Genomic DNA, 16,062 nt, shown 5'->3' with positions numbered 1-16,062 from the left:
CCTAAACAGGTAATTAAAATGCAATGTGATAACTGCCATAATTGGAAGTTTGTATCGTGTAAAATGGGACTAGGACGATTGGCTAATTATGCTTGGAGAGAAAGGAACAAACTGACTTTTAAAAAGAAGGAACAAGGGATTTCCATGGCAGTCCAATGATTAAGACTTTGAGCTTCTACTACAGGGGACATGGGTTTGATCTCTGGCCGGAGAACTAAGATCCCACATGCTATGTAGTGTGACCAAAAATAAATAAACAAATTTTAAAAATAAATAAGCAGCTTGATGTAGAATGCTAAAAAAATAAATTAAAAATAAAAAGAAGGAACAAGAATTTGCAAGGTAAACTAAGAGGAAACGGCATGTGAGACCTAAGGTAGGGCATAGTCGCTGAGTCGTGCCTGACTCTTTCACAACCCCATGCACTGCAGCCAACTCCATGGACTGCAGCCCACCCGACTTCTCCCTAAGTCTCATGAGACACAGGGAACTGCATGTTAAAAAACAAATCATAAAAGATATTTAATTATTTATTCCTCTATTCTAGTCTTTATTACATTGTATTGCAATCTGTTTACTTATCTGTTTAGAACATAGATTATAGCGTCTTTGAGAACCAGAATTTTACTTTATTTCCTACAGCATCCAGAATATAGTTAACATCTGGTACATTTTTACTGACTGAATGGATTAGCATTTTTTGGTAATTATTTTAAGTGGGCTGGTGTTGGGTATATACTGTAATATACCTGAGTGTTCTGTTTTTGTGTTTTTTCTTTTTTAAAAATAAATACAAGCACTCTTTGTACATACTTTTTGGGGGTATACAATCTCTTCCCGGAGGAAGGTGTTTTCTCCTGCATTCTTATCAAAAAGACCCCAGTCCATCTTCAGATCCCAGATGAGGGTATAACAGGAACTGATGATACAAAAGACGATCCACAGATAAAAGAACACCATGGTGTCTGAGTGACGTTGTTCTGAAGAAAGAAAAGGGAAAGAGAAAATTACTACATTCGAGTAAAATTCTTCATTAAGTAAAACTAATTAAAAAACAGATTCTTCCTCCAGCTCCATAAATAGATTTTAAGTAAATCTCCTTAGTAGGATCCCCATCTAAAAAAAGTTAAGTAATAAATCTGATTTATCTGAAATTCAAAATAATTATCAAACATTCAACAAATATACAAAACTTATACAAAAGTGCATTTAGAATTTAGGGGCTCAATGCTGAAAACATAATATTTCAAGTAATTGTGATGGAGGTTTAGAATATTACAAAAGTTGTCATTTTAATTTTTGCCATCAGGTGGCAGCTTTGGGTCAAAGATTTAAAAAAAATGTATGAAACACCATTAACAAGGGATGTGCTGCATTCACTTTGAGAAATTCTTGGATCGTTTTTACTTTAGAACAACATTTCCTTCCCATACTTAGATCTTATCAATATTTATTGTGAAAACAGGTAATTTTAATTCTAGATAAAATGCTACAAAGCGACAACTGATAAGGAATGTATCCTTAAGAACATATATGAAAGCAAATTTCTCTCAAACCACAAAGCAAAGCATGATATTTTTGCTCCTTTTGGATTTTATTTAATGATGAAGTAAAAGTCGCTCAGTCATGTCTGATTCGTCACAACTCCATGGACTATACAGTTCCATGGAATTCTCCAGGCCAGAATACTGGAGTGGGTAGCCTTTCCCTTCTCCAGAGGATCTTCCCAAACCAGGGATTGAATCCAGATCTCCCTCATTGCAGGCAGATTCTTTACCAGCTGAGCCAAGGAAGCCCAAGAATACTAAAGTGGGTAGCCTATCTCTTCTCCAGGGGATCTTCGAACCGGTGTCTCCTGCATTGCAGGTAGATTCTTTACCAACTGAGCTATGAGGGTTTTAAGCTGACAGACAACATTATAAAGTGCACTAAATCAGAATAATACACAACTTTTATCTTTTTCACTCTTAAGTGCTTTGTATATTCTCCAATGAAACTCTTCTTTGATAAGTCTGAAAGTTATCATGATGTTATATCTGTTTTCTGGCTATAAGGCATAGGTATATAATTACTACTAAACGGTCCTCAATCATCAGGAAAAAAAAAAAAAAGGTGTCATCTAATTCAAAAAAAGTTTAGATTTCAATCAGTTTCCCAAAGGAGCAGAAAGTAAAGGCTGTATCATGCATTATCCATAATCCTTCCTAGTAAAATAAACACGTGCTGGAAATTCCCTGGTGGTCTAGTGATTAGGACTTGGTGCTTTCATTGCCAGGGCCTGGGTTCAGTCTCTGGTTAGGGAACCAAGATCCCACAAGGATCACAGTACGGCCAAGCAAGCAAACAAATAAAAAGTTCTTATTAATCATTTTATACATTAAGGTGTTAAGTACAGTATTATTCAAAGGTGCCTTTTAAACATCTATAATCTATTTAGTTGAAACGGCCATTTGTTATTGATGATAATTGGAGCTCAAAATAAAATAAGCAAAGTACTATGAGAACATCAAGGAGAATGGGACTGTTTCCAAAAGTATGAAATAAGAGGAAGCAGCATTTGAGTTATTTCTAGAAGGATAAATAAATAGTGTTGCAAAAGTCAGGCAGATGAGGCAAGGCTATTCAAGGCTAAAAGAAACTAATGAAAAGGCATGAGGGTGGGAAAGTGCAAGGCATGTTTTGAGAAGCTTCAAGTAATCTAAGTCTAGTGTGGGTGAAACAGAAGATGTGGGGGAGTGGGTATGCTTTGAAATGAGGCTAGAAGACATTCTGGGTCTGACTGTGGAATGCTTTCTTGTGACTTAGGATTAGATCCATATTTCAGAAAAATACCTGATTGGCAGGTTGTTTTCGTCAGAACTATTTAGTTGGTTAAAAAAAGATACAGATATCTCTGAGCTCCAGTGTGTTGTTAGCAACAGTTTGTACCAGCTTTATGAGCTGATTAACAAATTTTCAAAACTTTGCAAACTGGTTGTTAAACACAGTCATTTTAAGTTAAATTACATAAACTTTATAATCTGCTATATTAAAAACAAAGGCAATGAAAACTCAGATTCATCACTTCCTAATTATTTTACTAAAATTTGATATTATTTGTTCTTTTAGGTTATATATGTTTATTGTATCTATATAATGGAAATACTATACATCATCTCCCAACATTCCACATGAATCATCTTAGTAGCTTGAAATTGGCTACGGTGGCAGTCTGTATTTACACCATGGAAATCAGCAAACACTGCAAATCAGTGCCCCATCCCCATACCCGGATGAGAGCTACTATTTAAACATGCCAGGACACCACATTCTTCTCCTGGAAAGTCAGTGGTAGGGAACAGAAATACAAATTTTTAAAATGGCCCATAGCTGATTCTAATGAACAGTTAAGCTTGGATATAAACACATTTTAAGATTTAAACTATTTCCACAAAACTTTCCTCCATCAAAAGCAAACTGAGTTAATATTTGTACTATAACATGGTGCTATACAAAATATCAATTTACAAGATTTAACATAATATTTACTTACTACATAGGTTTAGTCAGATATGTTCTGACATACCTGTTCACTTCATTCTATATACAGACATAGAGTCTAGCTGAGTAATATTTTCAATAATTAGCATCATGGTTGCATTAAAAAAAAATCTGTAACTCATCTACTAAGGTTTGTAAAGAATAAAGCAAATTTAGCAATGTAATACAATTCATTCATCATACATTCAAAATAAGAACAACAGAGAAAAAGACAGAAAAATGAATTAATAATGAAACTAAAAATAATGTGCTAATTTTCTGTTATTTCTTCTAGCTTTTAAATACAAGTTCTATCTTTAGAATATGGGCTTCACTGGTGGCTCAGACAGTAAACAATCTTCCTGCAACATGGGAGACCTGGGTTTGAGATCTGGGTTTGATCCCTGGGTCGGGAAGAACCCCTGAAGAAGGAAATGGCTACCCACTCCAGAATTCCTGCCTGGAAAATTAAATGGACAGTGGAACCTAGCAGGCTACAGTCCATGGGCTTGCAAAGAGTCAGACACGACTAAGTGACTAACATTTTCATTTTTCACTTTTCCATCTTTAGAATATAATTCTTAAAATGGGACAATGGGCTGAATTGCCTTCCTTTAATCCCATATTATTTCTATGAAGTTTCTATGAAACATACATAAGGACTCACTGACTTAAAAACATTTTAATACAGTATTTTAGAATAAGTAATTTGTATCTTATGAACTTCTTCAAACAATGATTAACAGGCACCTGGTCTACAAATGCTATATTTTTGGTCTCTTTTTAATTATCACCCTTACTTGATCTTTCCCATCTCCTAAATGAGGAGTGCGTCTCCCTGAAATTATCTGCCTTCATTGGTATTCAGGGATTGTATCAGGAAGATATTATCACTTTAGGCAAGCAATTACATCTAATTCTCTGTTGGCTAACTCTGGTAGCCCACTTTAGTAATGTTCAGAATCACAGAAAATCAAGTCATTGGTATTCTACCCTAAGCTTCTATTACACACCTGCCATATTAGAAGCATAATTAATACCAGACATATGGATGGTAATGGTATCCACTGAATCTAAAACGAATAAGCTTCTTAGAGTTTTGTACCTATTAGGCTTCATAGGAAGAATTAAGCAAAAGAGTATGTTAGGAAAACTGCTAAGAGAGAAAACAGAAAAAATCACATATGGACATCATCCCGAGCAATATTTCATGAAGGATATATTAAATAAGGCTTCCCTCATGGCTCAGACGGTAAAGATCTGCAATAAGACATGGGTTCAATCCCTGGCTGGGAACATCCCCTGGAGAAGGGAATGGATACCCATTCCAGCATTCTTGCCTGGAGAATTCCGTGGACAGAGAGCCTGGCGGGCTACAGTCCATGAGGTCTAAAGAGTCAGGCAGCATGTTAAATATGAAAAAAGTGGCACTGTATATAAAGTGAACAGTGTTCTTTCAACCAAAACCTTTCTACTCTGGTAATAGCTTACTAGTTTTTAATCTGAAATTAAACAAGGAAACAAAACAGACTGGGGACACTGTTTTCAAAGCCCAAGCCTATATAGGTAAGCTGAGTTATGAATGAGTTTGGCATCTAGCAAATTCCTAGTTCTATTCCTATAACCTAAAAGCATCAAAGCACTGAATTATGAGACTTAACATGGTTCTCTGAAAATTAATGGATCAAAAACTTCTGTGATCTTTAAATACATTTCAGTTAATATCTGTGTTATTACACATCTGTGTCACATGTGTTATACCTCCTTAGGTGGTTATTAATTTATCCTAGAACAGGCAAGAGAGACATTATATTCCCATTTTAAAGTTAAGAAAGCTGAAGTTCAGCGAGACAGTCAGTAGGTGGAAAGATAGGTGGGTTTGATGTTAGAAGAAATGGGTTTGAATCTAGACTCTACCTCTTTTCAACTCTGTGATTATAGAAAATTCATAATCTTAAAATGACAGACAAAAATGATAATCACTAGGCCTAAGGATAAATAAGGAAGCTAGTAATAGGAATCCTAATCAAAGGAAGTTTTTTTTACTAGACAGCACCATTTCTCTAAGACCATCTCAACTCAAAAAAATAGCTCTATAAACTATTAAGAAATATTAAAAATATTTCCAAGGTATCTGGAAAGCAGAATTTAAAAACTACACACATATTACCATTTCATACTGTATATAACATTATGTTAATAGAAAAAGACAGAGGTAGCTATCCCTGATGAAGAAAGTAAGATTATTAAGGGGACTCATTTTTAACTTTATTTATGTATTATTTGAATTTTGTTTTTTACAGTGATATATACATATCCATGTTTTACTTGTATAATTAAACTAAAAGAAAAAGGAAGAAAGTGGGCTAAAGTGTATACCTGTGGCAGATTCATGTTGATATATGGCAAAACCAATACAATAAAGTTAAAAAATAAATATAAAATAAAACAACAACAACAAGAAAACAGTTACTAATAGGGTGATGATATTTTATAAATGATTTAAAGAAGTGTTTAATGTTGTTATATTGTTTTTATAAAGGACACAGGAATTCATCTACTCATTCAACAAATGTTTACTGAGTGTCTACTACTATAAGCTGTGTTTTATATACATATGTTAGATCAGCTGCAAAGAAAAATCTGTTGTCTATTGGGTAACCAGGTATATTTTAGAGAACAGAAGTATACTGAAGAATTATTAAGGGTTAAGTGTGAAAGAGGATGTAAAATGAACAAAGGCACAGTGTGTAAGTGTATCTGCAGAACTGTGTACAGAGAGGGAATCAACAGGTTAAGACTTTCAGAAGCCAGGAAAGGCTTCCTGGAGGAAGTGCTACTTGAGTTGAGTCTTGAAAGTCAAGTCTTGAGTTAATCAGGTTTGTGAGGCAGAGAGAGCCATATCAAAGAGTAGAGATCATTCAGTCAACAAATGAACACCTACTTACTAAATGCGAGATATTATTCTAGACACCATGTACACAGTTATGAATCTAATTCACCAGTGGACAAACTTCCTACCCTAATGAAGTTTACTACTTACTTGGGGTAGACAATTATCAGATACACAAATAAACAAGATGATTTCGGATAGTGAAAAGTGCCATGAACAGAACATACATGAGTGATTTTGGTGGAATTCCTTTAAATAGATAGTGTAAATGCAGAGAAGATCTCTAAGAATATCTGGGTAGTGAAAAGGAGCCAGCTACATGAAAAGCTGGAGGAAGAGTTACATACATAATATTACATCTTCTAGTAACCATATTTTAAAAGCTAAAAAGAAACAGGTAAAAATAATTTTAATAATATATTTAATATACCTAAAATGTTATTTTAATGTATGATCAATAATAATATAATGTATACAATTCTTAGGGAGACCTTTTACACTCTTTTCCATACCAAGTCTACAAAATTCAGGTTGTATTTCACATATAAAACATATACCAATTTTGACTAGGCACATCTCAAGTGTTCAATAGCTCCATGTAGCTAGTAGCTACATTAGTGAATAATGCAGTGCTAGATACTATAAAGGAGATGACTATGAGGAGTGAAGACTGGAAGTGGTGTATTAATGAAAAGGCTCTTGTGGTAGCTCAGTGAGAAAAGATAAGGACTAGAATTGAGAGCAAATAGAAGGTATAGAGAGGTCAGGCAAAAACTGAGAAATATTTAGGAACTAAAATTGTCAGAATTTGGTGAAGTGTGAAGATGAGAAGGGTAGAGTCAAGGATGACTCCTAGCTACTGCTGTTGTTTTTTCCCTCTTTTTTTGCCCATGCTGCAAGGCATGTGGGATCTTGGTTCCCCAATCAGGGATCAAATCTGTGGCCCCTGCAGTGGAAGAGCAGTGTCTTAACCACTGGACCACAAGGAAGACCCAAAGGAGGACTCCTAGTTTTTAACCTGGCTGACTGGGTGGGACAGTGCCAAGAACTGAGGTAGAAAACACTGGTGAGTGTGGTGCTAAAGAAACCTTAGGGAATAAAAATGGTTAGCTTTGGAATACTGACTTTGAGATACCTATGAGACATCAAGGTGGAAGATGGCCAGAAAACAACTGGAAATAAAAATAAACAAACTTGAGATACATACTGGGGAGTCATATACATGTAGCCAGTGATTGAAACCATTTCGGAAGCACCAAAATAATACAAGCCTCTTCTGTGAAAAGGGCAATGACATAATCAGAAATAGAAGTCTTCTATCTGTACTGCATTTGGCTAAACTTGGTTGAGTTTATTCTCCCTGTGTTTCTTTATACCAAAGATCTGAAGAGATGAGAGCTCTTTCAAATGTTACAGACCTTCTCCTAGCTCTTTCAAAATAAATTTTAATTCTGTATTTGTAAACATTTCAAGGTTCATAAATATGTTTAAGTTATTATATACAGTCATTATGACTATCAGAATAGAGACAATAAGGAAAGGCAGAGTACTGTTTTCAGAGGTAGGAATGAGAAAAGGAAACAGACTAGACCAGATGGCTTACTGAGATAAGGAAAGTCTTTTTAGGGTGAGAGACTGTTGAGCATATATATAGGTTGAAGGAAAAGAGCCAATGATGATGAAAAGATTGAAGACCTAGGAAAGAAAACGGGTGAGTGCTGGAGCAAGATCCTGAAAGAGATATGAGGAAATAAGGTCAGAGCACTAAGGTGGGAAACCTTGTTCCCCAGTCTGGGAAAAATATGATGAGAATAGGTTTTGATTAAAAAATTATGTATATAGGTAGAAGACAGCTGAAGGAAAATGACCTGATAGGTTCAATTTTTTCAGGGTAGCAGGAGACAAAGGTAGTCTGTGAAAGTAAACGGAAAGACTGGGTTGGAGGTTTTGAGAAAAGGAATGAGCTAAATACTTTGTGCTTACATTGTCTTCTATTACTACATAAACATATTTTGGGGGCTTTCCCGGTGGCTCAGCGGTGAAGAATCTGGCTGCAGTGCAGGAGCCGCAGGAGACACTGGTTTGATCCCTGGGTCGGGAAGATCTCTTGGAGGAGGGCCTGGCAACCCACTCCAGTCTTGCCTGGAGAATCCCATGGACAGAGGAACCTGGCAGGCTAGAGTCCATAGGGTCGCAAACAGCTGGACACAACTGAAGTGACTTAGCATGCACACACGCAAACGTAGTTTTTCTCTCTTTCCTACAAGACTATACCCTATCTACTATTTTTAAAAGAATTTAACTTTAAAATGCAGTGAATTGCATATGTATTTTCCATTAAATTGTAATGTCTTTTAGGGAAAGATCTCATGTCAGCATTTTTTCAGGGCCTATGTACTCCACTTCACACAGCAGGAACTCAACATTTGCCAAGTTGAATTGAGGGCAAGCACTGTGTTTTAATTACTCATTTTTAAACTTTCTGCACAATGCCTTACATTCCAACAAATATTTGGGGAAGGCAAATGGTTCCTGGCAGCCTACACATACAATGTGTCTCTAAAAACTTGTATATGCTGAATATGAAAAAGTCAAGTAACAGATGTACATCTTGTATGAGGATTTAGTTTCCTAAGAACTAAAAATAAAAAATAAAACCCTTTATTGTATCTTGTCTTTTAGACATACTATTTTATGACATCATTTCCAGCATCTTTGGAGAAGGCAATGGCACCCCACTCCAGTACTCTTGCCTGGCAAATCCCATGGACAGAAGAGCTTGGAAGGCTGCAGTCCATGGGGTCGGCTAAGAGTCGGACACGACTGAGAGACTTCACTTTCACTTTTCACTTTCATGCATTGGAGAAGGAAATGGCAACCCATTCCAGTGTTCTTGCCTGGAGAATTCCAGGGACGGCGGAGCCTGGTGGGCTGCCGTCTATGGGGTCGCACAGAGTCGGACACGACTGAAGCGACTTAGCAGCAGCAGCAGCCAGCATCTTACAGACATTTTTCATTTTTACGCTTTATTAGAGAACCCAGATAATCTCTTTAAAACCAACGAGTTAGCACTGACACTTAAAAGTTGCTGCTTTCAGCATGCCTAATGATTTCCATCTTTGCTTTAGTTATATTAAATGAGACATTTCCTTTTTAATAAGGAAGTATACCATCATATATAATTTCTATTCATTTTAATAAAATACATAAAATATCCAGCTTTCAACTGAAAATCACTAGTCATACCAAGAACAAGGAAGATAACAAATTAAAGGAAAAAAGTGTATCAGTAGATGCCAAAAATGACATGATATGCTGGAATTACTTAATGAAAATGCTTTAATGAACAATTAAATAAATATTTGAAACAATAAAAAAATTAAAAGCCTCACCAAGGAAATACCTAGTCTCAGAAAACAGAAGACATAACAGCAGAGTAGAGAAGACAGAGGAAAGAGTCTGCAAACTGGAAAACAGAAGAATAGAAACTACCCATCTTAAACACTGGAAAGAAAATAAGATTTAAAAAAAGAAGAAAAGAGAAGAGGTTCAGTGCCGGGGTCCAGCCCCGGCTGATCCAGGGTATTCGAAGGAGAGACGGTGTCGGCGATTTATTTAAATATTAATTAGAGATATAAAGAGTAATAGAATGAGGATAGCTCAGTAGGAAAATTCAGTGGAGAAAAGAGGCTGAGTAGCTTGGTTTACGCGGAAAATCAATATAACCTGTGACACCAGGTTAGCTCTGACCACAGAGGCCGCAGGCACCCTCTCGAATAGCGGAAGGTGCCCCACCTTAGACACCTTCTCGAGTGGGTCTTAGAAGCCCAGGCAAATAAATGGTCGCAGAGGACCTCCGCGCTCCAGATGGAGACTCAGCCGGAATGTGAAAAGAAAGAATGACATGGGGAGACCAAGCTTAGGTGAGCAAGGCCCGTAGCTTTATTTTCAACAGGGTCTTTTATACCCTAAGTTACACATAGTGGATAATAGGGGATGTGAAATCATGCAAAGTGAGCAGTCTTTGATCCTTATCATAAACTAGGGTTTCTTTCCTGCAAATTTATCGTATACAAATGCTTTAGGTGATTTACATCATCTTCTGGCCAGAAGGCCTATTAACATTTTATGACTCTTGACAAAGGTTTGTCAACCGTAAGACTTATTTTCTCTAAGAGTAATTATTTTAAGGTTTGGCGCCATCTTCCGAAGGTGTTAGATAAAGTTGCATTCCTATAGGGCAGAGGTGTATTGGGTTTACAACAAAGGAAAGAATTTATTACCTTAAGGATCTAAAGTGGCTAATACCAAGGCCACTACTTATTTTTTCTACATACCAGCTATATTAATGAATACATATTCAAGGATACAATACAGGGGATGTGGAAACTTGGCAGCAAGCATTGGCTCATCAATGAAATCTTTTACTAGTTTTATTCTGACAGTTTCTAACTCTCTGAGAGGCTCTAAGCTATTTGAATATCTTAAGCTTCCCATGCCTCTTGAGGCTGAGAGACTGTAAACAATCGTATGCATAGCTGTAGGAGTCTGGGTAAACTTGTCAGGCGAGTTAGAGCTATCTGAGGGGTTTAGATTCAAACACTCCTAATGCCCAGGAACTTTATTAATTGGAGCTGTAAGTTAACTCTTTGTCAGAGGGAGCGAGATGGTGGTGGGGGACAGCCCCCACTAAAGTCAGAGGTGAGAGCACAAAGCAATAAAGTAGGCAGACTCTGGTTTTTTGGGGGTAGATGTTCCAGAATATTCAGGGAGCCTCCTGAGGCTCGATCCCGCCTTTGCGTATGCCGAGCCTCCTTCCTCATGATCTTTGCCATGAGTGGAGTGTCTCTCGCCAGCTCCCGGCAGTTCAGGACCCATGGAAACGTAAAAAATGATCTAGCATTTGTGTCATCAGAGCCCAGAAGGAAAGAATAGAGAGGGGCTGAAGAAACACTTAAAGAAATAATGGCTGATAACTCCTCAAACTTTTGGTAAGAGACTCAAAGCTACAGATTCAAGAAGTTGAGCAAACCTCAAATAAAATAAACCTAAAGCCAAGATACATTATAATTAAACTTCTCAAAACTAAAAGCAAAGTAATGATGACCACAAGAAGGCTATCAAATAAAGCAGATTTCAGACCAAAGAAAACTAGTGGAAACAGATAGGGCCATTATATAAGCATAACAGAATAAAGGCACAAAGAAGATGCAGCAAGCCTCATTGATTATGTCTACACCAACCAACCAGAATAGCAAAATGTGTGAAGCAAAAATGGACAGAATTGAATGGGAAAAAAAAGATAAATCTACAATTACAGTTAGAGATTTCAACTCTCCTCATCAACAACTAATGGAACAAGCAGACAGAAAGTAAGTAAGGATACAGAACTCAACAACATCATTTGTTAATAGGATCTAATAAACATTCCAACCTACAACAGCAGAACAGAGATTCTTTTCAAGTGCCCAATGAACATATAGCAAGACCTGCCACAAAAGTCAATAGTAAAAAAAAAAAAAAGCAATTTAAATACTCGGAAACTAAACAACACACTACTAAATAATTCATGGATCAAAGACAAAGTCTCAATGGATATTTAAAGAATACACTGAACTAAATGAAAATATATCAAAATTTGGGAGATGTGGCTAAAGCAGTGCTGAGGGGAAAATGCATGGCATCATACATATAATTATACATACTACTACATACATTAGAAAACAGAAAAAAATAACAAATCAATAATCTAAGAACCCACCTCAAGAACCTAGAAAAAGAAAAGGAAAATAAATCCAAAGCAAGTAGAAGGAAGGAAATAATAAACACAGAAATCAATGAAATTGACGAGGAAAATAATCAATGAAAAAGCTGATTCCTTGAAAAGATCAATTAATAGCTGACAAAGTGAGTAGACACAAATTACCAACATCAGAAATAAAACAGGGGATTATCATTACCAACTCTGAAGACATCAAAAAGATAAGGGAATATTATATTTAACTCTACCCCCACAAATTTCAACAACTTAGATGACATAGACCAAATTCTTTAAAAGACAAAGAAACTGAATTTCTAATTTAAAAACTGCCCCAAAATACAACTCCAGGTCCAGACAGTTTCACTGGAGAATTCTACCAAACTATTAAAGAAGAAACCTTCCACAAATTAGAAGAAACAAAACCTCTCAATTTATGAAATTAGTTTTACACCTATGCCCAAATCAAAGACAGCACACAAAAAGAAAAATACAGACCAATATCCCTTGTGAACACAGATACAAAAATCTCTAACAAGATATTAGCAAACAGAATTTAGCAACATGTAAGAAAAATTATATACCATGACCAAGTAGGGTTTATTCCAGAGATGCTATGCTGTTTCAGTATTCAAAAATTAATATAATTCACCATTTTAATTGGTTAAAACTTAGAAGAAAAATGACAGGATCATATCAAAAGATCTAGGCAAAGCATTTGAAAAAAAATCCAACACCTATTCATGATTAAAAAAAATCTCACAGAAAAAGAGGAATAGAGAGGAACTTCCTCACCTTGATAAAGCTTCCTCAATAAAACCCTACAGCATTAGCTGAGGAAATTTTATTTATTGTATTTAATGGCAACAAACTAAATGCTTTCCCCTAAGATTAGAAACTCTGAGAAGGCAATGGCACCCCACTCCAGTACTCTCGTCTGGAAAATCCCATGGACGGAGGAGCCTGGAAGGCTGCAGTCCGTGGGGTCGCTGAGGGTCGGACATGACTGAGCGACTTCACTTTCACTTTTCACTTTCATGCACTGGAGAAGGAAATGGCAACCCACTTCAGTGTTCTAGCCTGGAGAATCCCAGGGACAGAGGAGCCTGGTGGGCTGCCATCTATATGGGGTCGCACAGAGTTGGACACGACTGAAGTGACTTAGCAGCAGCAGCAGATTAGAAACATGGCAAGGATATCTGCTCTTACCATTCTTATTCAACAGTATTGGAAGTTCAAGTCTGTGCAATAAGGTGGGGGGGGGGGGGGGTAAAAAAGAAGCAAAAAGCGTAGAGATTGGAAAGAAAGTAATAAAACTGTCCCTTATTGCAGCTGACATTATTGCCTATGTGGATAATCCCAAGGAATGTACCCTGGGATTATCCAGTGCTGTATACCTGGAACACTGGAACACTGTACATCAACTATACTTCAATTTAAAAAAATTAGTAAAAAAAGATATCTTATGTTCATCTATGCATGCCAGGCATCCAGCACAGCCTGACATACAATAGGTATTTTATAAATGTTTGCTGAATAAAATAGATGTGACAGATGTAATGAAAAAAAAAATTCAATTATTAAATTGTACTTAATGCAATTTATCATCTGTATAGATCCTTATTTACTGACTCTTTCATAACAAAATGACCTCTTCAGTGATTTTATTAAAGATTGACTTCTACATTTTCTCATTCCTTTAGTAATATAACAAAATAATATTTCTAGAATGTATAAAATTATGTTTTCATCTTCTCTCCTGCAGAGAGAAAACAGTTTCATTTCTTGAACTAAATGGAATGCTACTGACCATAATTACTCTACAATATAAGGATCCCATAAGTTTTTGATACTCTCTCAAATGCTTACTTTATAAAGCTGTAAAATACCTTCAGGTACTACATTCATATGGGTAGGAACTTTTTTCTTAGTTAAACTGAAAAATATTAAGCAACAAACACATGTTAAAATTATAGACACCTAAAACTGGAAACAAGATTGTATAAGATTTAAGTAGTCATAATATCAGTAGTATACAGTAATAAGACTTGAGTAAAAATATAAAAATAAAATATAGATGTTAGAAAAATGACAATACTATACATTATGATTAACAGATCTAAGAAGGAGGTGAAAGGATATATAACAGGAGGTATGCACAGAGAAAGATGGTATGCTAAAATCTCTCCCACCATTTTCCACACAACTTGCCAATCAATATTCTAAACTTGTATAACATATCAGATCTAAAAGAGCCATGTGAAATAACTCAATCTCAGAGTCTAAGACTGTGATGCCTTTTTATAAAAACCTTCATTTGATGCCTTTTCTTTCAAATTGGGTATTAGAAATAAGAGTACAACCTGCACTATCCCAAACTTTACCAGTACTTCTGAAACATCTATTCAAATATTTAATCCAGAATCATCTCATCAATTACAGTATCAATTCACTTTGAAAGTGAAAAGTGAAAGTGTTAGTCACTCAGTCGTGTCCAACTCTTTATGACCCCATGGACTATAGCCCACCAGGCTCTTCTGTCCATAGAATTCTCTAGGCAAGAATACTGGAGTGGGTTGCCATTTCCTTCTCCAGGGCATCCTCCCGACCCAGGGACTGAACCTGGGTCTGCATTGCAGGCAGACTCTACCGAATGAGCCACCAGGGAAGACACAACTCACTTTGAGATTTAATTAAAAATAAAAAGTTTAAGCAATCTCTATCTCTAATGACTTTAAGCAAAAAAAAAAAAAAAAAAAAGTTGATAGGGAAACAAAATCTTTTGGTCAGTAAAGAACCCTTGGTACTTTGGGTTTTTTTTTTTTTGTATTTGTGCTGCAGCTTCCATTAGAGTTAACACTTCTAGTCTGTCTCTGCCCTCGCTCTCTCATTCCTCACTAAGGAACTTATTAACACATACTCTCTTAAAGCTTTCTTATGAAGTGGGAACTTTGTTATCAGGTAACATGCCCAAGGTGTATTTGATCCAAAGCCTATACTCTCATTCAGTATATTCTACTGGTTCTCTACTATTGACTGCTTGACTACTATCTAAGACTTTACAAATAGTACAGTGAGAGGAAGCAGTATGCAAACCAAGTTGTTTTCATATTTGCTTACTACTTTTCAGACCACCTGACCTGCCTCTTGAGAAACCTATATGCAGATCAGGAAGCAACAGCTAGGACTGGACATGGAACAACAGACTGGTTCCAATTAGGAAAAGGAGTACGTCAAGGCTGTATATTGTCACCCTGCTTATTTAACTTATATGCAGAGTACATCATGAGAAATGCTGGGCTGGAAGAAGCACAAGCTGGAATCAAGATTGCTGGGAGAAATATCACTAACTTCAGACACGCAGATGACACCACCATTATGCAGAAAGTGAAGAGGAACTAAAAAGTCTCTTGATGAAAGTGAAAGAGGAGAGTGAAAAAGTTGGCTTAAAGCTCAACATTCAGAAAACGAAGATCATGGCATCTGGTCCCATCACTTCATGGGAAATAGATGGGGAAACAGTGGAAACAGTGTCAGACTTTATTTTTTTGGGCTCCAAAATCACTGCAGATGGTGACTGCAGCCATGAAATTAAAAGACACTTACTCCTTGGAAGGAAAGTTATGACCAACCTAGACAGCATATTGAAAAGCAGAGATATTACTTTGCCAACAAAGGTCCGGCTAGTCAAGGCTATGGTTTTTCCAATGGTCATGTATGGATGTGAGAGTTAGACTGTGAAGAAAGCTGAGTGCCGAAGAATTGATGCTTTTGAAGTGTGGTGTTGGAGAATACTCTTAAGAGTCCCTTGGACTGCAAGGAGATCCAACCAGTCCATCCTAAAGGAGATCAGTCCTGGGTGTTCACTGGAGGGACTGATGCTGAAGCTGAA

The 16,062-nt window shown here is 36.5% G+C and overlaps 1 protein-coding gene across 2 annotated transcripts in view; it reads right to left on the bottom strand.

The window, feature by feature from the left end:
* The window catches only part of XPR1 (xenotropic and polytropic retrovirus receptor 1), a 180,523-nt gene that overhangs the window by 16,116 nt on the left and 148,345 nt on the right, over window positions 1-16,062 (bottom strand). For both annotated transcript variants that reach the window (XM_010850174.1, XM_010850173.1), the window contains one exon: window positions 814-980. In XM_010850174.1, coding sequence (XP_010848476.1) covers window positions 814-980 — 167 coding nt within the window. The remainder of the gene's footprint in view (window positions 1-813; window positions 981-16,062) is intronic.

Source organism: Bison bison, unplaced genomic scaffold, assembly GCF_000754665.1.
Source record: "Bison bison bison isolate TAMUID 2011002044 unplaced genomic scaffold, Bison_UMD1.0 scf7180017864289, whole genome shotgun sequence".
Lineage (NCBI taxonomy): Eukaryota > Metazoa > Chordata > Mammalia > Artiodactyla > Bovidae > Bison > Bison bison.
Note: the sequence above shows the minus strand (reverse complement) of the source record. Positions and strands in the feature narration are given on the sequence as shown.